General features: G+C 35.2%; 1 protein-coding gene across 4 annotated transcripts in view; it reads right to left on the reverse strand.

The window, feature by feature from the left end:
• The window catches only part of ARAP2 (ArfGAP with RhoGAP domain, ankyrin repeat and PH domain 2), a 172,512-nt gene that overhangs the window by 146,723 nt on the left and 3,121 nt on the right, over positions 1 to 22,668 (reverse strand). For all 4 annotated transcript variants that reach the window (XM_032334057.1, XM_032334058.1, XM_032334059.1 and 1 more), the window contains exons 2-5: positions 16,038 to 16,075; positions 14,862 to 14,938; positions 14,037 to 14,128; positions 11,545 to 11,898 (exon numbers count right to left, since the gene is read on the reverse strand). In XM_032334057.1, the coding sequence (XP_032189948.1) occupies positions 11,545 to 11,898; positions 14,037 to 14,128; positions 14,862 to 14,938; positions 16,038 to 16,075 (561 nt within the window). The remainder of the gene's footprint in view (positions 1 to 11,544; positions 11,899 to 14,036; positions 14,129 to 14,861; positions 14,939 to 16,037; positions 16,076 to 22,668) is intronic.

Below are 22,668 nucleotides of genomic sequence, written 5' to 3' on the forward strand. Positions count from 1 at the left end.
CTCCGAGAGTATTTCATCCTTCAGTACACAATCTCCAACTAACACAGAGACATGTACAGCTCTAAAAAAAAATCTGTTGAATTAATGACATGCGTGCAGTCCCTTTAGCCAGATGACAAATAAACCTCAATGACTAGCACTCAGATAATCAGTATCTTAAAAGAAAACAAGAAAACAAAAAAGATTGGTAGAAGACAGGAAAACTTCTGAAAACTCAAAATTAAATTTGAAGTTTCCAAACCTGCCAAAGCATGGAGTGAGAGAAAAGTTGTATAAAACCTACTTTAATGTTTTACTTAAATCGTTAATTGCAGCCATCCTAGACTCAGAACGCTCTCTCAGAATTCCATCACCAACTAGATGGAGGGTTTGGGGTCTGAGGCTCTCTGAGCAAAGTCCCACCTCAGTCTCCGTGACACTCAGTTTCAGAGATATTCTCCCAACCACTTAATTTTCACAACTACCAGATAACTAACTGTTAGATGTGTTCAGCCATTTTAGCTCAATATTCTTAAGGATTATTAAATCTCTCTGATAATCTACGGAGAACAAATCCCAGCCAGGAGTGAAAGGGAAGGAGAGGGCACCGAGTGCAGCGGCTGAGGAAACACCATTTTGCAGCTGGAGAGAGCTACTGTGCAATCCTACGATTAACCCCTCCTTCTGCTGTCATTCATCCAGCCAGCCAGCCATCACATCCGGGGGGGGGGGCTCCCTCTGTGGACACCATCCTCCAGCTGTACTGCTTCCTATCTCTAGACTCCTTCTTGCCCCCAGGCCTTCTCAGTTGTGATTTTCTCTGCTTGGAATGTTCCCTGTCTACTCTGGACAGGGCCAGCTCCTTATCCTTGAAACCGCAGCTTGAAAGCATTCCCAAGTAGCCGTCCTTACCACCATACAGATCCTACAGATCCCCTTGGTCTCTTGCTCCATTTCTTTGCTTAATGACGCCTAACAGATTTTGTATTTATGTATGTTTGGCTTCACCCATCTCCCACGCTAGATATTGAGACACCTGAGAGGAGAAACCGGCTCTGTTTTGTTTATCAATATAAAACCAGTGTCTGCCACAGTTCCTAGCAATAAAATGTGCTTAATAAATATTTAATGAGCAAAGGAACATATTTTTCACTGAAAAATGCTTACTCAAATTTTCATTATTTATATAGAGAGAAATACCACTAAAACATTTTACCCTTCATTTTTTGTTTTTCAAATACCAAAGATTTTTTTTAATATGACAAAAGCTTTGTAAAATGCCTTGTTATTACAGAAAAATTAGAGCCTACCAAAAGCTTGGAAAATTCATCAGTAATACCTACAGAATTTAAAAAATACATTTTATGTTTAAGCACTTTTAAAATACACTTTTTAAAAAATATATGCATTTACACGTTCCTATTTAAAAATGCAAATTAATCAATACAAAATGTTTCCAAAACTCAATTTATATAAATATTATTTAATCTATTTTGCTCATTAAATACGTCAATATTCAATTAACTGTTTTTCCGCATGTAAGTTCAATACTGAATTCTAACAACTGGTAATTAGAGATAAGAACTTACATTTATATCCCTGCTCACATTATTCTCCTTTCCAGCAAAGGGAAACTCAGATTTAATGTTGGTAAAGACTACCAATCAATTAAAATTTAAATGAAATAATAAAAGGGAGACCCTGAGAAGGTGTTTCTAAATGTCAATGTATGATTTTAAAATAGATATTGATGAATACTAAACCTTTAAGAACTATCATTTCTGTGCAAGGGTCATCTATTTCACATACTTATAAAAGGCTATTAGATATCAGGCAACTAATTCCACTGGAATTATACAAAATTAATCTACTATTCACAATTAGTGGTTCCAAAAGTATTTTAAACATTCACTCTGAGGTAAGTTATGCTTTTCCCTTAAATTTTACTTAATAGCTTAATTTGCTTAGTAAATGCTAATAAAATAAAGACATGGTATGAAATACAGTGCCATCCTCGGTTGTGTTTCTACTATCATAGCACTGAAATTAGATCTGAAATAATAATGATTTATTACAAAGAAAAGAACTGTTAAAGCCTCAACTAAGAATTTATTTGGCATAATACACCTCATAATAAAAACAGCAAACAGTATGTCATGCTTTATTCAGGACACTGTTGCAAGCATACACAAATATTAATTTATTTAATCCTCCAAGCAGACATATGAGGTAATATTTTTATTCCCATTTTATAGATGAAGGCACAGAGACACTGGCAGGTTACATAATTTGTCACATGACTAGTGAATAAGCCTATCTGGGAGTCAGATCCAGGTAATCCAGCCCCCAAGTCTGTGCTCTTAATCACGATGCAAAACAGACTAGAACATTCTGTAGCAAGGCATCCTGGACATCCCTTTAGGCAGTGATAACATTTGACCTCTACTCATTTTATAGGTGAGTTCAATTTTGCAAAGTGCGTCAGAATTCCTTCAGAAAAAAGGTGGAGGAGACATGAAATATATTAGCCTAGATCTTATCCTATTTTGTTTTTTGGTTTTTTTGTGTGTTTTGTTTTAAAGATTTTATTTATTTATTTAACACAGAGAGACAGAGAGATCATAAATAGGCAGAGAGACAGGCTGAGGGAGAAGCAGACTCCCTGCTGAGCAGAGAGCCCCATGCAGGGCTCGATGCCAGAACCCTGAGATCATGACCTGAGCCGAAGGCAGAGGCTTAACCCACTGAGCCACTCAGGCGCAGCGATACCATATTTTGTTTTTAGGGTTCTGAAGGGAAACATTTCTTTAAAGAAGCTTTTTTAGAATAATTCATAAAGCTTGTGCCACATTATGGAACGAATTTCTATAAACTCTTCCCCTGAGCTTTGGTAGGGCAGCTGATGTAAAGTTTCAACTGCTATCATAAAAACAGCCTTACCACTTGATATCAGTTTTTGTTGTCTCAAACTGTGTATCTTAAAAATTCTTTTTTTAACAACAATGTATATACAAACAAATAGAATTAAACAATTCTTTATTTATGAAGTATGCACACAAAAGTACTCCTGTTTTAATTTCATTCTTAAATGTCAACGGGATTTTGGGTGATATTTTTGTTTGTTTTAAAAAGATTTAATATTTTAGTTCAAAAAAAAGTCCCCAAATCAAACTAGTTTAGTAAGCAATGATATTAACATAGGGTGGCAAAGGCTACCAAACCACCATTAAATATGATGCAACTGAAATAAACCTCAAAGGCACTAAGTCACGTTTATGGCTTTTATTAATCTGGTAACTTAAATCATCACAAACATACTTCTCAATTATTCTAAATGATATCTAATGAAAAGGGTAACAACATGGTATTCCAGATTCCTCTGCCTTGTTTACATAATCCTGAAGAATTATATGCATGTTGTATCTTTTTGGCTACTCTAGCCTCACTATTTTAGAACTACCACGATTTCCAAAAATATAGATTTTTATCTAATTACTCATTTTTTATGTAGCTAAGTAATTATTTTACCTACTCTTTTAAGTATGAGGCTTTTAAATGATGCAGTATTAGTTATGAAGTGTCTTATAAGTACATGCAAGAAATTATTATAATATTTGTATAACATGCCAGTACCAACGCTCCTCAGCCTTTTGGCTAGCACCAAGTGTAAAATGCCAGCACCTCTCTATTCTAAAATGCATTTGCTTAGTTTTAAGCATATCAAAATGACAATTTCCAAGAATAGGTGAATCAAAATGAATTGGGGCCAAAAAAACAAAAACAAACCAAAATTCTCTGAAATCCCAGCTTCTACCTCTGCTATACCTCTTTCAATGAGAAAAAACAAATGTTATTTAAATGCAAAATTCCAAGTTAAAAAATACTTTCAGAAGTCAATAATAAAAACATTCTTTTTAAAATGTCATTCTCAATTTTATAATATCCACCAACAGCTTACATGGCAAGGTGTATGAAAAGCTCGTTAGATGATTCCCACCTCTTTATTTTATGCAGTCATATTCTGTAAACACACGCACACACACACACAGGAAACCAGCTCCCAATTAGGATGATCAGTTAAAAGCTGGCATTTACCTCTACTCCCAAAGCGTAAAGGATTAAAAAAACAAAAATAAGTAAGTACCTACAAACCAACAATAACCAGAGAAGTAGACAATAAGAACAATATTTAGAAACCAAAAAAGCAGGAGGAAGGATGGGAGCCCGACTTAGGAAGTTTCTGAGAGCTGACTGCTAAGCCTGCAACAGATCAAAATGAGAGGAAAACCAATTTACCCACAAAATCTCACAAAGTCTCAGGAGATGCAAGCGATCAAGTAACTCTGGAAATGACTAAGGAGAGGGGATGCCAAAAATAAGATTTGTTGAAAGGCAGTTTAAGAGATAAACCTGTGCCCCTCACTGCTCCATCCCAGAATCCTCCTTCTCTTCAGGCTGCTGGAAACATGCCCTGCTTCTTGCTCAATAGCAGAGGGGAGTTTCATTCATGGCAGAAAATCAAACAGGGGAGAGTCTCTGGGCTGGGACACTCAGATATAACTGAGGTAAGGGGCAGTATTCAAAACAGGAAAATCAAAAGTATGTGTCATACATATTTATACTCAAAGTCCACTTTCCCTACTAAGCTCCCAAAAAGCTGTTTTACCCTCAAAGAAAGAGATTCACTTAAAAGATAGTAGCATGAGGACTCAACAAGGAAACATACTAAGAAAAGTCCAGCGAGAACATCTTATAAGAAATAAATAACGGGACTCATCAGAACCTGTTCCAATCAGCTTTGTAAGATTTCACTTTAAAAATAAACAGCCCAAGATTAATAAAATATTTGAGGAAAACACCTCTAAGGTAAAAAATGGGAAATGACTCCCCCAAAAAAGTTTTATTTCTTTTCCACCACCCCAAAAGAAATAAAGCTAAAAGAAACAGATTCTACAGGAAAAGAAAGCTTCAAAAATATATTAAGTTCTTCAGAAACATAACAGAAAATATTGTGTTCATGGGAAAATAACAATAAGCTCTAAAAAGAACAGTCAAAAGAAGGTGTTTTTTATATTAATTGTAGGATAACAAAAAACAAAAGTGGGTTAGAAAGTACGATTGAAGAAACTTCCCAGAAATGGAAAATGGAAAAGCTACATTTTTATCAACCTTTCTGTGTGGGAGGTCCAACACCAAACTACCAAGAAGTTTAGAAAGAAAAAACAGAATAGTTAACAAAGAAATAAAGCAAGACAATCCCCCAGAACTAAACCAACCAAGCCACATATAAAGGCTTGAGAATCGATTTCTCAATACCAGTTCTATAATACCAGAGATCTAGAAGACTGGGGACTGATGATCTGAAGGGTGTATTCTTTCTCATCAAGATTTTGGAACCATGATAAATTCTCAATAAGCATGCTTCGAAAGAAAGTAACATTATCAAATATACAAAGTCTCAAAACACTGTCCCTCCGATTAACCATTTCTGAGGACGCTCCAGGAAGCATGGGTGGGTGTGTTGGCAGGCAGGCAATGTCACAAGATTGAGGAAAGGCAAAAACACTCAGCACAGAGATTCCCCACGCCAATAATGAAAGGGACCACAGAAAGCTCACTGGTTCATGGTGCAGCAGATCTGGAGAACCACCAGACCAAACTAAAGTTTCCTTAGGAGGCTGGCTGATGATGAAATTGTTAAGTATTTTGGTTACTTCACGGTGTTAGAGTCCTTAGTTTAGCAAGAATTTGGGGATCCACGAGTGAGAAGTACATAAAAAAACAAATTTTAAAAAATCAAAAATTATAAATCTCACGGAAAACTGAAGAGCACAGATGAAAGAAAAATTAATCCTATGTCACAGAGCTCACATACGAGCAGCATGGCCAGTCATGAGGCTATAAAATTAAATACAGATAGAATCTAGCTTCTATAACTATATGAAACTATACTATACTATATATAAACTATACTATAACTATATGAAAAGGATGATACATAGGAGATGTCTTTATGCCAGAAAGAGGAGTGGGGGCCATGATAAAAATGGATAAACATTATATTCCTTGGTAGTACTCCAGTAGATAACTCCTAAAACTGGAAAGTGAGGGGAAATAATAGTATGAAAATATTATTAAGTTGGGGCGCCTGGTTGGCCCAGTCTGTAGAGCATGTGACTCAATCGCTGGGTTATGAGTTCAAGCCCCACACCTGGCATGGAGCCTACCTAAGAAAAAAGAAAAAAAAAATTTTTTTTAATATTATTAAGATATACGAAGTAAAAACCAAAGAAACTACTAAAAGAATTGAAACCAGCTGTCTTTTGTGATGAAGTGGAAGGGAAGGAAAGCTGCTATGTGTTGTGCTTTGTTTTGTTTTAACAAACCATGTACAACTTTCTGACACTTTAAACCATATGCTTTTTCAATCACCAAAACCTTAATTTAAAAAGTTTAATGTGAATTCATGCTTCCTTTACTTTATATTTTCCAAGGTAAGAACTGACTAGAACTTCACATTACCAAAGGTCACCTGAAATAAAGTGAGGCTCTTCTGAAAAGAAAGGTAACTGCAGTTTACTAAGCCCCAATTAAGTATCAGGCCCAATGTTACCTAATTTTCCAGTGGATCCCACTGAGGAAATCTTGACCCTATACTTTCATGTAAATGAAGGTTCTAGGATACACAGCCAATGACCAACAGATGGCTTTACGACTCTAATTTGAGTTTGATTCCAACACCTTCACATTCATTTCTTGGCCACTAAACAGACTGAAAGAAATTACTCGTGTTATTTGATAAACACTAAAACTCAGAAACTATTTCCTCAAACTACAAATAAAATATTTAAGTTTTTTATTTGCTTGGCACAGCAAGATACTTTTTATCAAAGATTTAAGCTTCACCTTGAAGTTCAACGTGGTGATTGGTACATAACATCCTGGTCAGATAAAGAGACTCGTCAACTTTCCACTACATTTGCATTTCACATAAAGGCCAACCAGAGGTCAACATTCCCAGGACTGGAGGAGCTCACACTTGTGTACCAGGGTGAGGAATTGCTTCAAGAAAGCAGCCTTGGGGATGCTGGGCATGAGCCAGAAAATCAGTCACTGACAGAGGCACCAACAGTCTAAGCTCTGATCTCCCACCAGCTCATGGACTACTGGCTTCTGGGTGATCGGACTCCTAACTTCTATCTGGGATTTGATCTTTTTTGGTATTTGACCACTGACTTCTTCATTTTCCTTAGTTCTCTGTTCAGCCTGAACATACAATCCACTGGCAGTTTCTCCCTCTTCGTTCTAGAACTCAATCTTGTATCTCCAAGAAAATAACCCAACCAACCCCTGCTATCCATCTCACAGACTTCAGTATCTCTAGGAATCACCTATGTCAGTGCCCTTTCACTCCCTCTAGCGAGAAAAGAATTTCTTCTAAAAATGCTAGTTAAAATCTTATCCATTTCCAAAGGTCAACTGAATTGCTAATTTCCCTGTCTAGAAGATCTTTGAAGAAATGTTTTCTCAGCCCCTTTGTAACTTCACAATTCTATACTCTTTAGGACTTTTCTGCACCAATTACTAGACTCAGTATTTTGGTTGGTTTTTTGGGTTTTTTTGGTTTTTTTTTTTTTTGCTTCCTTTTTTCTGCCCGAAATGGAAGACACAAAAAAGACAAGGAACACACATATCTTGCATATATTTGTATTACTCCACAAATTCTTAAGCACATTCTATAACCAAATTGCTGAGTTAGCCTCACATGCTCAGCTTCTGCTGTTCTAGGCTCAGATTACCACACAATGCCTCTCCTTGGGGAAAAAGTTAATAATTTGTTAAAGAGGAATTCCGCTGAATAAGAAATAAGGTCACAAAACCTATTCTCAAGTAAAATATGAATTCCTTGAGATACACTGCAATATTTACAAAATTCATGGTGCATTATACTGAACACACACATTAACTTTAGAAAACAGAAAGTTAAAAATGTCATAAAGGTTCCTGTGTTGCAGATATGTTTGGGTATTTCACCATGTGCACCTCCTAGAAGGGATACGGCATATTCACCATGCTCACCTCTCGTCATGGCAACCTGCACAATGCTTCCTCTGAGTTACATACTCAGGAAATGCTGGAATAAATTCTATCCAGTCTTTCATATTTGCATCCACTCACAGTGGGTGAGGACTTTCAACTTATCAGTTACAGTCAGGAAAAGGGATGGAAAAAGACTTGCTTTTTTATCCTCAAAACCCAGTGAGTTCTGTTTTGTTTTTTTGTTCTGTTTTGTTTTTCTGTTAAACAGGTACCATTTATTAAGTTTTTCATCTGTTTGACCTGTTTGAAACGCTAGTAACAGACCTAAGGTCTACATTTTATTGGGTTTCCTCCATACAATTTTTGAATTTGATAGTATCAGGCTATGTTACAATTAGATCACACAAATAGCTAAGTGAATGTTCATAACTTTAAGCCCAACTATAAATGTCCTCATGTTTCTTTAATTGCATGATGTTACAATTACTCTTACTCAATATTAGACATGTTTTCACATACTATGCACTGGTTCAGGAGCGGCATTTGCACTGCAAAAGCAAATAGACAGTCATGTGAAATAAACCCAGATTATAAATTTGATTATTTTGTTTAATGTCCCGCCCGATTGAGGACAGTTTTAAACACTATTTGGAGAAGGATAAGTGAGTATGGCTCTTTGTTCTCCAACTGTGTTTTGAAAAAACATGTGTCTTTAGGAGGGAAAGAGAATCCTAAAAAGAATGCTGAGAGCCCACTGCACCGTTACTGTATACCAGTGCTGTCCATGCACCTCCAGAACTTCAACCACCATACTATTTGCAGTTCAGTTATTATAAAATCCCTATGCATAAAAAACTATTTTTAAAAATTTTAAAGAAAAAACAGATCTAATGCTTGTTTTCTCATTGATTTCATTCAACAACAAATACTAACAGCATCTGCCATGTGCCAGTCTACATTCTAGCTGCTGAGGATATCACAATAAACAAAAACCAACACAGACGACCTATCCCCATGGAGTGTACGTAAATCATCCAGCATGTGAGCCCCACAGAGAAAAATAAAGTAATTAAGGGAATGATAGGGTCATAGAAGGAGAGAGGTAGTGATAATTTTAACTTTAGTGTTCAGGACCTCATGCAAAGGAGACATAACAGCAAGAACTTGAGGGAGGAAGGGTAGAAGCCACGTTGCTCTATGGGGAAGAGCATTGCAGGACAAAGAATGACAAGGGCACAGGTCCCCAAAAAGGGCTCCTGCTTCTCAGAACTTCTATCTTTATTAGAATAATAGAAAGCAGTTTCCCTATTTTGTGATCTATCCAGTTATAATTTTCTATGTGGGGCCCAGGGGGGAAAAAAGAAGCTGGTATAAGGTTCTAGTTAATTCTCTAATCTGTTTTATGCCTCTATGGCCCATAGGCCAAATCTGGCACATCATGTGTTTATAAATAAAGTCTTATTGAAACACAGCCTCATTCATTGGTTTATATATTCTCTGTGGCTACTTTCAAGCCACAACTGCTCAGTTGCTGATTTCCCACAGATATCCTACAGAGGCTGTACCCAGATTAAAATGTATTTTATCTGATCTTTTAAAGAAAAAGTATGCTAATACCTTCTCTCTGGAGCTCAAAATGCCATCTACAGAGTGCCCCCCACATCAAACAGACATATGACCATGAGTTCAATAAAGCCCAGTAACCTCTGCTTAAGGAGGGGGCAAGCATCACTTTGTCTAATTAATGAGCATCTTAACACCCTTAACAATAGCCTACAGAGTCCAATTAGGAAAAAGAAAAATTCCAATTCTACTTATAATAAATAATACATGCTTCTTGGCCAGTAACACATACTTCTTTTCAAGCCATAGCAATAAAATCATGTAGAAGAGTTTAACCTCTTGGTGATATAACAAGTTCCTTTAATTTTGTGATATTTGCTCATGCTGGTATCCAGGAGAAAAACTGTTAAGGCAGAAAACTCAATCATTTCCCCTAAAATGGAAAAACATAAATCTAGACAACTTACAGCATCTAACCTTAGGCAGATTCAGAATAGGAAGGATAGCAAGTCTGAGTTCTGATAAACAGAGAGGAAAAATGTTCTAAATGTCCCAGAGGTAGCAAATGATGTTGAAGCTTTTTCAGTGTGCCTGGAGCATAAACAGATCAACCCTGCAGAGAGCGAGGTACCATCAGAGATCATGCAGGAAACCACAGCTGCTGGGGGCTCTATACCCAGAGTCTGCTAAATCTTCTGGTATAAACAGAGAGAGTACTAGGATATCCCTAAACACTTAAACTATACAGAAATGAAAGATTCGAGAATATTCAAACTCGCTGTTTCATGTCACCTGTGTGTACCTTAGAGTGCTTACTCATACCTTTGCTATTAGACTATGTAGTTACCAGTAATACTGATGACTGATGAAAAGTAGGCCTAGTTGACTACATTGTCGCCCTAATGTAACCAGAAAGGAGGTAAGATAACGTGTACTAAGAAGTATTCTGTTTCAGTTTATTCAGCACCTAATTTGCTAAAAGAAAGCAACAGTATAAAGTTTTTACCATATAATTTATAACCATAAAATATACTTAAAAAGGTGGGATTTTTTTTTTCCACTTTCTTCAGAAATGTAAAATCTGTTCCCCACTAGTCAACTAATGTTTCTTCTGGTGATTTCCTGCTAATAAAATTTATTTTAGGTCCAACAAAGTCTTTCTAGAAATGATGCACCTTTTGGGGGAAATAAAGAAAACCAGCACATTCCAGGGTCTCACTACATTAACTACTGAAACAAAAAGATATTTAATCCCAAAATAACTTAATAATTCATGAGGAATATTTCAAGTAAATATTTCAAAAGGACATGCAAAATTCAGGATGCCAGAAAATAATTCTAATTAAACATAATCCCTCCCCCAAGTATTTTCAGTACTGTAAAACCTTAAGGGACAGAAGTTTCTTTGTAAACATCTGAAATGATAAATCTGTTTTAAAAGTATAATATTCAAGGACTCTGACCTTCTGTGCAACATACAAAAATCAAAACAATATATCAATAACAGAGAAGCCTGAAGTCTAACAATGATGTACTTTCCCTAACTACAATTAAGACTTGTATTCCCAAACAGAACACTGTTATAATATGAGCAAAAGCCAAACAGCGTGGGCCTCGTAATACCAACTCAATCTCTGTTGTTTTTCTTTGCTACAAATTGGGACGCAGTGCATGTCACTGTCAAGTTAGAAACTAACATTAAGGATGTAGATGTGAAACTGCAAACTTCAGTTTCAATGTGCTATTCGGAACCTTATCCCAGCATTCCATACAATGTATCGCACACGTTCCCCCTCAGGTCTGAAGAACAGCATTTGCAAAAGTACACTGAAAGGCCCTAAAAACTGTGTCTGTATGCATGGGGGAAGGGTAGGGGTGAGGAGTAGCAGCAACCCAGCAAGTTTAGAAATGGATAAACTTGAACTTATGCTACTTAGGGGGTTAAAATTAATAATGACATACCCTTGAGGAGACAGTTTGTCTAGCCATCCTGATTTAACCTTCCTTGCAGAGGATCCATAAAAACAGGCATAGGGAGATATTGCATTTGAGGAAACGATCGAGGACTCAGCATTTCCACTTGTTGAGCTTAATGGATAACTGTGCCTATTGACGGGGTCCATAGTCAATGCTTTCTGAGTCCTAGATTTAGATGCCTTTGAGTTTTTTCTTCTTAAACTCTGAAAGCATTCTTCTACTGTTGAATATTCTGATTCTGAAGCAGAGTCTACTGGAAGGTTATTTTTGTCCTCTCGAGGTATCCAAATATCTTCCACTTTGTCTTCACTTATATTCTCCTTCCTGTTATCATATATGCTAAAGGGAAACAAATGGTCTTAGTATTTCGAAGTGCCATATGTCATTTAAGCCACTGGTTACTTTGCAAATTTATAAACAACAAATCACAGAATTTTTTTTTAAGACTTATTTTAAGAGAAAAAAAGAGAGCACACACGTGCCCAAGTGCACGCATGCACACATGTGAGCAGGGGGAGGGGAAGGAAGAAAGGGAGAATCAGACTCCACTGAGCGAGGGGCTCCAGGTGGGGCTTAATCCCAGGACACTGAGATCACCACCTGAGCCAAAACCAAGAGACTGATGCTTAACTGAATAAGCCACACAGGCACCCTGAAATTACAGAAATTTAAGGTCAGAAAAGTCTTAGGCGTTCAATTAATCCACCTGATAATTTTCTTAAATTCTTTTGGAAAAATTAAATAGAAACCTCTTATTACACTGACATATTTGAACACTGCTAGAAGTAGTACCGTTTTTCTTATGGGTCAGTAATCTGATCTGTTTGTTCTAGGGGGCTGGGTGCAAGACTGGTAGTAAGGGTGGAGACTGACCACACTCCCTGCATCACAATTTCTTATCTTCACCAACAGCATTACGGAGCCCGCCCAAGGTCTAGTCCCCAGGCAACGTCCTGAACCACCACCTCATCTATTTGCAGATCTTACTTCCAAACTGGTTGCCCTTTGTTGGCTCTCTGCCATTCAATTCCAAGAATCCTATGTTCCATCATAATGTCAGAAAATAGTGAGTACATTCAGCTGGTGAAAGCTTCTGTATTATTTTGCAACACTAATGAGGAAAAACTGCACCACACTTTTGCCCAGAAAATGAGAACGAGTAGAAAATCAGAAGGTAAAAGCTGTATAACCTATAATATTCACCAGAAGACATTCCTAATAACTAAGCATATTGCTAAAGACTTAAGGAATAACAAAATAGATTCACTCAGTCATTTATGTGGAATAAAACTCATTACAAGGGCGCGTGGGTGGCTCAGTAGGTTAAAGCCTCTGCCTTTGGCTCGGGTCATGATCCCAGGGTCCTGGGATCGAGCCCCATATCGGGCTCTCTGCTCAGCAGGGAGCCTGCTTCCTCCTCTCTCTCTCTGCCTGCCTCTCTGCCTACTTGTGATCTCTGTCAAATAAATAAATAAAATCTTAAAAAAAAAAAGAAAGAAAATTCATTACAAAGACATTTTTGCTAATCGATGGAATAGATATGCATAGGGCTCAAATTACACCATTCTGGATATAGTGTTCTAACAACTACTGCTTCCTTAAAAGAATGATTTCATCTGGCCCTTTGCACATTTTGCATTATAATACATTCATATCAAATGTTAACTGAAGGTCTTCAATTATTTAGTTTTGACTTAAGAAAACCTACAACTGGGACCCCTGGGTGGCTCAGCTGGTTAAGCATCCAACTCCTGATTTCAGCTCAGGTCATGATCTCAGGGTCATGACACTGAACCCCCCACATCAGGCTCTGCACTGGGGGTGGAGCCTGCTTAAGAGTCTCTCTCCCCACTACTCCTTCTCTCTCCACCACCCCTTCTCTTCTTAAAAACAAAAAACAAAAAACCCACAACGATGTCAGCCTTGGAAAGGGAAGAATAAAAATCAAAAATAAAATGAACATTAGGTAATGAGGTAGTACACGAAGTCTTAATAAAGCTGAGAACACTAAAATTTAAGTTGGTGCCTCACTGTTTAATTTCATGCGTGATCCAAATAACTGGATTATTGTCAAGCCACTTGTCAATGCTATACATCCAATAAGAAGGACATATTACATTTATAAAAATGCTGCACCGCATTTTTATGTTTTTTGCACCACCCCTTTCTCCTTCATAGTAACATAACTTGTCATCTTTAATGTGCAGTTGGAGAGCACCACAACGTATATGCCACTTTGGGACAGAAAGAGGGGTTTAAATTAGGAAAACAAATATAAACTGCTGCCAAATGTCACTATATACCCGGTTTAGAGATTCTAAATTCAATTATTAAAATAAGTGCCAATACTAAAACATCTAGAAAGATTTGAACATACCAATGTAAATCATTTTCTTAGAAATACAGTATGAGCAGGAAGTCAACACTCATAACATTTTATTCAAAAGGATTAATCAGTATCAATCATGACCTCATACCTTGATTTGATGACAAAAGAGTTTCTTTCAGTAGTTGTTTCCCCTTTGAGTGTTTCTTCATGGGTCCAAAATTCATTCTTTATAGACCTCTTCTATTAAAATACATATATATATATTTTTTAGGATTTTTTTATATATACTTTTATTAGATAGCAAGTCTACAAATATTCACAATATCTGAGTTTAGTTTTTTTTTATAAAAATGTCTAACTGCTTAGATCAATTTTCAGTAAAAACAACTTAATTAGGGAGACTAATTAAAAGAAGTCTTTTGATGTCTTTTTCAATATTATTTTTTAATTCATCATTTCAACCAAGAAAAACAGAAGATGCCACCCAAGAACAAAATTTATTCACTTTTACTTTGCCACTTTTTGTCTTCCAACTTCTTTTATTGGGACCAAGAAATAAAATATAACAAGAGCACAAAAGGAAAGGTTAAGTGATAAACTGAATAAGATGTATAAATAGAAGTAGACATTTGGGTATAAGGCAATGCAAAATTGAGTGGATTTTTGTTTGTTTGCTTTGCTTTCTCTGGGGGTTTGTCTTTAAAGTAACTTATCTTTTGGAAAAACCTGAAAGTTAGAAAATTCTGAAAACCTACCCTCCTGTATTCCTGAAACTGAACATGTTTTTGCAAAATATATTTAAAGATACACATTTACCAGGATTTTACTGAACAGAATTTTTTGACAGAATTTTACTGTCTTTCTTCAATATAATTCATTTTTCAAACACCTTAAAGGAATAAATGAAGAGGCAAATACAGACAGAAAAGCAAAGACTTAAATATGGAAAAAAATGTAAATGTATGGGACTAACCTTGAAATTTTCTAGTCTCTGGATGAGAAAGGTCTCTCCATAAGGAAAAATGGAAGATGAATTTTCCTCATTTGAATCTTTTGGGGGGAATGATAGGATGAGAATGAAAAGATGTGAATAATGTGATTTTTTTTTAAAGCAAGTGTTTAATTATTTTATAACAATATCACAACTTAAGCCTTATGCTGAGAGTCCAAAATTATGCTTATGATTTTCACCCTCCAATCAATTCCTCCTATGGTGTTCTTGATATAGAATTCACTGCGTATACCTCTTACTTCACCACAAAGACACATTATTGTTTCCTAAAGTGTGATGTGTGATATATGTCCTTGCTAACCTCTAAGATCCACATTAATATAACTAAGCACACTTCCCACATATGATGCAAATAGTCAAAATGCCATTTATAATGTTAATTCCTAAATAAGAGAATAGTACTAATGGCAGAAAATAAGTATTAGATGTATAATTTTCAACAACTTAATTATTAAAAGTTCACTAATATAACAGTTATTATATCACTCAAAATACCAGAATCCACTTAATATGATCTAACATCACAGTCACTAACACATCTGTAAATAAGTTATTTCAAGAGAATTTCCACTGTCCTTGAATTACACAGATCTGCAGGAAAGAATTCTCAACACTTGCATTTTGTTATGGCAAATTTTTTTAAAGGGTCAGTAACCAAGTGTTTGCCATCTTATTATTATGAAGAATGTTCCTGAACTTCTACAAGCAGAATTTTCAAAAAGAAAGAAAAGCCCTGTCAATAATCAATTTACCAAAGTAATGTCAGCCCTTTCCAGTTACCATGGAAAAATTACTTTCCATAAATCTGTGGAAAGAAACCACTTAATTTAGTTAAGTGCCTTAGACTGTGGCTAATGATAAATGAAGCCTGGTGCAAAAAAATCTTTTTACATTAGTATGTACAGGTTTTCAGGAATCTGAGTACAAATTACTGTCTTTTATTCACTCACCTTTAAAAGCATCCAATGTATTATGAACCCTAGCAGACAATTATTCCCATTATTCCCTACTCCACAAGGGAGCTGCTTATTTTTTTTTTTTTTAATCACAATTTTGACACAGTTGGGACTGTAAAATGAGTGCCAATTTACAAAGACTTGAAATGTGGAGATTCACTTTCCTGTGTCACAGACTTACCAGTTGAGGTAGCAACATTTCTTCTCTCACGAAAATAGCTTAAAGCAAAGGGGGAAAATAGATAAATTAAAACAGATAAGCAAAAATAGGTAAATTACTATCCTGAGTAAAAGATTAATTATAGAGACATACATTCTTCTGGATAGAAAAAAAATACTACTATTGAAAAACAAATTTGATTTTAATTAAACAGAATGGCTAAATTCCATAAATGTTTTTCTAAGTAGCCTTAATGAGACTTCGCTGGATTTTATAAGCATTTACCTCCCACATTTATAATTCCCAAAAGTAAATGAATATGGTTGCCCAATGCTAGGATGCACATAGGAATTTCAAAACTGCTAGCCATACACTTGGAAGAAACTAATTTTCTAACTAGATTTCAGTATTTATGTAGGGTTTTTTGGTCATTAGCTTTACAACATTGAGTCAAAATTTGTTGGCTTTTTGAGTATATGAGTATAGTATGAAAATACGTAAGACTTTTCTCAAAAAATTTGCTGCCCTGGGAGAAAAAGATTTCAGGTAAATTAATTAGAACCCAACATAATAATAATGACAGAGAAAGAAAACACTCTGCAATAAATACCCACTACTATATGCAAGAGTTCTATTTTTCCATATAAATGCAAGGATCAAGAGAGTGTCCTTAATGTCTCTTAAACATCTATCTGCCCAAGAAACTACAAGCAAGGATATAAAAAGAAAAAAAAAAAAGAATAGAAATCAATGAAATAAAATATAGACAAAATTTTAAAATCATTGTAACTAAAGCTGTTTTTTCAAAAACAGCAATAAAACTGATAAACCTCAGGAAAGGAACATAAAAGCAAGACAGAAATTACCAGTATCAGGAACAAAACTGGACATCACTACAAATGCTGCAAACATTAAAAGAATACTTATAGATTATTAGGAAAAAAACTTTATGCCAATAAATTCAACAACTCAGATGAAATGGAAAAATTCTCTGCAACATAATTTATCAAATATAATAAAGAATACAAAAATCTTAATATCCCGTATCTATTAGAGAAACTGAATCTAGTAACTAGTCTCCTACCCACAAAACAGTCTAGGCTGAGACATTTCACTGGTGAATTCCACCAAACATTTCAGAAGAAATAATAGCAATTCTATATGAACTTTTTCAAAAAACAGGGAAGGAGAGACTATTTTCCCAATTCATTCCATAAGGTCAGTACCTCAAAGCCAGTCAAAGACAAAACTGCAGATAACTGTTAGAGAAATATGCCTCATGAATTCAGATGCAAAACTCATTAACAAATTATTAGCAAATCAAATCAACCAACCTATACAAATAATATATTATAACCAGATGAGATTTGGCCCAGGAAAGCAAAGCTGATTTAACATGGGAAAAATCAATGTAATTCACCAAATGAAGAAAATCAAAGAGAAAAATCACATTGTCATAACAATAGATCCAGGAAACCCATGACATGATTTAACAACCATTTACAATAAAGACTCTCAGTACACTCGGAATAAAAGAAAACCCCTCACCCTAGTAAATGGCATTTATGGAAAATCTAAACCATAATTCATGTTAAAGGCTGAATGGTTTTTCTTAAGATTGAGAGAAAGACAAGGAGGTCTGCTCTCACCACTTACATTCACATTATTTCAGAGGTCCCCACCAGTGCAATGTAAGTGAAAGAAAGAAAAGGCATGCACTTTGGAAAGGAAAATCTCTTAAAAGCAGAAGGTATCTATTACGTAGAAAATCTTAAGGGACCTACCAAAAAGATTCCCAAATTAACAAGAAAGTCTAGCAAGGTCCCACAGGAAGGGGAAAATATTAACAAATTCAATAGTATTTCTAAATACTGGCATTGAGCAACTGGAAAAATAGTTTGAAATACAATTTTTATAGTAACACCCATAACACGAAATACTAAGGGGTAAATAGATCAAAACATGATCTGCTTTGATCTACACACTGAAAACCATAAAACATTGAAAAACTGAAGACCAAAATGAATAGATATACCATGTTAATGGATTGGAAGACTCAATACTATTAAGATATCAATTCTCCAAATGTTGATACATACAGTCAACATAAATAACCTGGAATGCTCCAAATAAATATTTAAAAGAACAAACTGGGAGATGTATACAGTTTCAATATTTAATCTAAACCTATAGCAATCAAACCAATGTGTTATTGGTAAAAGAATAAGAACATAAATTAATGGAACAGAATAAAAATACCACATATCTCCCACACATCTATGGTCTATCAGTTTTTGAACAAGAAATCAAGGCAATTCAATAGGGAAAGGACAGTCTTTTCAACAAGTGTTGCAGGAACAAATGGTTATCTCAATGGAAAAATGGGAAAATGGAAAAAAAGATGTGAATACCAACCATTACTTCATACAATATACAAAAATTAACTTGAAATAGTTTTTAGAACTACAAGTCACTGCTAAACCTCTAAAATGCCTGGAAATACACACAAGAAAACCTTTGTAACCTTTGAGTATACAAATGTGTCTTAAATACAAAAACCAAAAAAGAAAATTATATTTACATGTAATATTTAATAAAATTAATGAAAAGATAACATATTTTACATATACAGAAAACACATCTAAAAAGGAATTAGAATAATTTAAATTTTATCTACTAGGGGTGTTTTAAAGTATATTTTGCTGGTTTTACTACTAGCCATATGAAATATAAAGAATGTTTGCGATTTTAATTCTTATACTAAATATCCACCTGCAAACAATTACCAAATCAACCAACTTCATTTGATCTACTGTTGATGAAAGATTAGCTCAATACAGAAAAAAAGCTGTTTTGAAAATCAGTTATCTGTATATTCTCATTTATCTATGAATAAATTATCACAAGCTACATTATATTCTAATTCTTATTGTGCCTAAAGCATTATGTTAGGAATTTATATATCTGCATCTCATCTTTCATCCTCATAACAGCCCTCTGACATAGGACCTGGTGCTTAATCTCACCAATAAAGTAAGGAGGCTCTCCCAGCCCACCTCCCACAACTAACAAGAAGCAAAGCTCACACTCTTTCCTCATTTCTGTCTCTTTCTGCCCTGTTGATATCCCACCATTTGTCCTAAAAACTGTAGACTGCTTTTAAATTTGAAATATAAAGCATGGCTGATTTACAAAAATTAAAAATCCATACAGAAATGCAGTAGTTACCGTCTTCTCTTGTTAATTACACTTTCGTGACTTTGGTTAAGTTATCTAAGAGTCCTGAGCCTGGTTTCCTCATTTATTGAAGGGGAATAAAACAGGGCCTGCTTCCTAGGAATATTATGAGTACTCATGAGAAAATGTTCTTAAAACATTTAAAGAGTACCCTTCACAATATAAACACTCAGTAAGAATGAACAAATCATTATTTTATTAGAGAAAAAAAATGGACATTCCTCCCAGGAAACTTTATGTGTACATTTGTTTCTTTTTTTTTTTTTTTAATGTTTGATTTTTTTTTAATAATTTTTTATTTTTTATAAACATATATTTTTATCCCCAGGGGTATTTATTTTTTATAAACATATATTTTTATCCCCAGGGTGTACATTTGTTTCTTAAAGTCCTTAAAAGTAATCACATTTTTCACTTGTGATAGAAAAAACATGTCAACAACCTAGTAAGGGAATAAACTGTAGAGTGTTATTTTTAATAAAATAATATGTAACAGTCATTGCATAAAATATGTGCATCATTGTGGACAAATCTCAAAAATAATATTAAGTAAAACACCAAGCGGCAAAAAATAAACCAAACAAACAAACAAACAAAAGAAAACCTCTGATTATTAAAGTGGATCTTCAGCATGCCTATAGATGTTATTTTTTTATATATGTTTTAATCCCTAAAATTACCAAGGAAAAGCCACGTTATATAAAGGTTACTTAATATTAATGTCTCCCTTTAGGATCTATACTTGTTACTTAGAGAAGGCAGCCATACCAAAAAATAATTACATACCATAAATGGACTATCATTTCATAAAATGTTTTTTTTTAAAATCCAATTCTTGCAATTCATAACAGACTTACAACAGACTAACTACAGGTCATTACAGAACTCAATTCAAAAGAAAACCACAGTCATTAAGCATCAGTTTAAAACTGCCTTGAGTTTACATAATATCTAAATAAAACACACAAATCTGATTTCAGAAAACATGAGAGTGTATTAACGACAACACAGACCAAGCATGTGAAATTTACAATGTACAGACAATTAAGTCTCAATCCAAGAAGTTCCAAAAACATCCTTAGGGTAAGAATAATGATAATTACAGAAGGATTGCAACACAAAAATCTACATCATTATTCTCAAACATTTTTTTTTTATCAACTAGCAAAATTTGTAGCTCAAAATATAGTTTTTCATGGACAGAGGTCATGAATAGACATTTTTCTGTCTTTCTCATGTTCAAGAAAACTGCACATTTCACATTATAGTGGAAAGACGACATCCAGATGGCCAATAGACACATGAAAAGATATTTGACATCACTCATCAGGGAAATATAAAACAAAACTACAAAGAGGTATCACCTCACATCATCTGTCAAAATGGCTAAAATCAGCAACACAAGAACAAATAAGTGTTGGCAAGGATGTGGAGAAAGAGGAACCTCTTGCAGTGTTGGTGGTGATGCAAATGGGTACAGCCACTCTGGAAAACAGTACAGAGGTTCCTTATAAAGTTAAAAATAGAACTACCCAGGGGCGCCTGGGTGGTTCAGTGGGTTAAAGTCTCTGCCTTTGGCTCAGGTCATGATCCCGGGATCCTGGAATCGAGCCTCAGCAGAGAGCCTGCTTCCCCCTCTCTCTCTGTCTTCTGCCTGTTTCTCTGCCTACTTGTGATCTCTGTCAAATAAATAAATAAAATCTTAAAAAAAAAAAAAAGAACTACCCTACAACCCAGCAAAGGATAGAAAAACACTGATTCAAAGGAACACATGCACCCTGATATTTATAGCAGCATTATCCACAATAGCCAAATTATAGAAAGAGCTCAAGTGTCCTGTGACTGACAAATGGATAAAGAAGATGGGGTGTGCATATGTGTACAATGGAATATTACTCAACCATAAAAAAGAATGAGATCTTGCCATTTGCAAGGATATGGACAGAACTAGAGAGTATAAGCTAAACAAGTTAGAGAAATACCATATGATTTCACTCATGTGGAATTTAAGAAACAAAACTAAGGATCGAAGGGGAATAAAAGGAGAAGGAGAGGCAACCAAGAAACCGACTCTTAACTACAGAGAATGAACTGATAGTGACCCATGGGGAGGTGGGTGGAGAGATGGGTTAAACAGGTGATGGGGACTGAGAAGCAGGCCAGTTACTGTGATGAGCACCACTGTTGTATGGAAGTGCTGAATCACTATATTCTACACTGAAACTAATATTACACCATCTGTTAACTGGAGTTTCAGCAAAAACTTAAAAATTGTATATATTTTTACAAACAAAGCAGTGTGTGAAAAATTTAAAAAGCATATACCTAATGTCTTTTTACTTATAAAAAGTATGGAGCAAACACATCATCATCCTCTAAGAATAAATCAAACCATGAAGTAAATTTTGATTCGTTATTTAGATGAAGTCAAAATTTTGCAAATACTGAAATAATCAGCCTATTTTTTTCACAGAATTCATAAGAAGGTATTTTTAAAAGAAAATAAATTTTGGACTGCTAAGCATTTTTCCACGATAACGTGAAATGTGCAGTTTTCTTGAACATGAGAAAGACAGGTTGAATTCCCGTATTTTTCCACTTCAATGAACCCAACAATTGCTTATTACCTTTTTGTATACTTTCTGCTCATGTATATTTCAACATTAAAGTATTACCCATGTAGTGGGTACTTTACCATGTAATGGGACACTTTTAATGTTCATATCATGTCTATGTATAACTAAAGAAAAATATCTAAGGTTGCTATTATCAATACAAATTTCAAAGAAGCCTAGAGACGGGGTTTATATTTCACACTTGTCAAGGGCCCTTAGTCAATACAGCGCCTCAGTCTTAAATTGTAACGGATGTGCTCTGATCACAGTGCAGCCCTGCGTACCACCCTCCCCGCCGCATCTCTGCTTTTTTCCCCTTCCCTCAAAGCATTCAGAGGCTCCCCGGGAAAGGGCAAGATGCTGGAACTCTTTCTGCTCGGAGGCCTCTATGGGAGACCTCCAGGGGAAGCTGAGAAGGGAAGAGCTGGCTCCTCAAGATTGAAAAAAGCTTCTGAGGTTCATCGTCCATATCCCCACAGTCCAGCCTTTCCAAGACTAAGAGCAGGCAGGAATTCAGGGAAAACTCAAGGAAAGGACAAAGATAATCCATGTGGCCAGGAGTCGATTGTGTCAGATAAAGGAGGGAAAAGGCAGGGGGAGGGACTTGTGTTCAGGGAGAGAGAGAGAGAAAGGGCAAGCCTCACACCAGGGTAACACATCCAACATCTATACCTTTTATCAGATACATGAAATGTTTACCTAGTAAAGAAATTAGATTACAAGTATTGTCCACAAAAAATATTTTTATTTGGTACCTCGAGAAATGTACTAAAATATAATTTATATGTTATTTGATTACA

Source organism: Mustela erminea, chromosome 2 (assembly GCF_009829155.1).
Source record: "Mustela erminea isolate mMusErm1 chromosome 2, mMusErm1.Pri, whole genome shotgun sequence".
NCBI classification, from domain to species: Eukaryota; Metazoa; Chordata; class Mammalia; order Carnivora; family Mustelidae; genus Mustela; species Mustela erminea.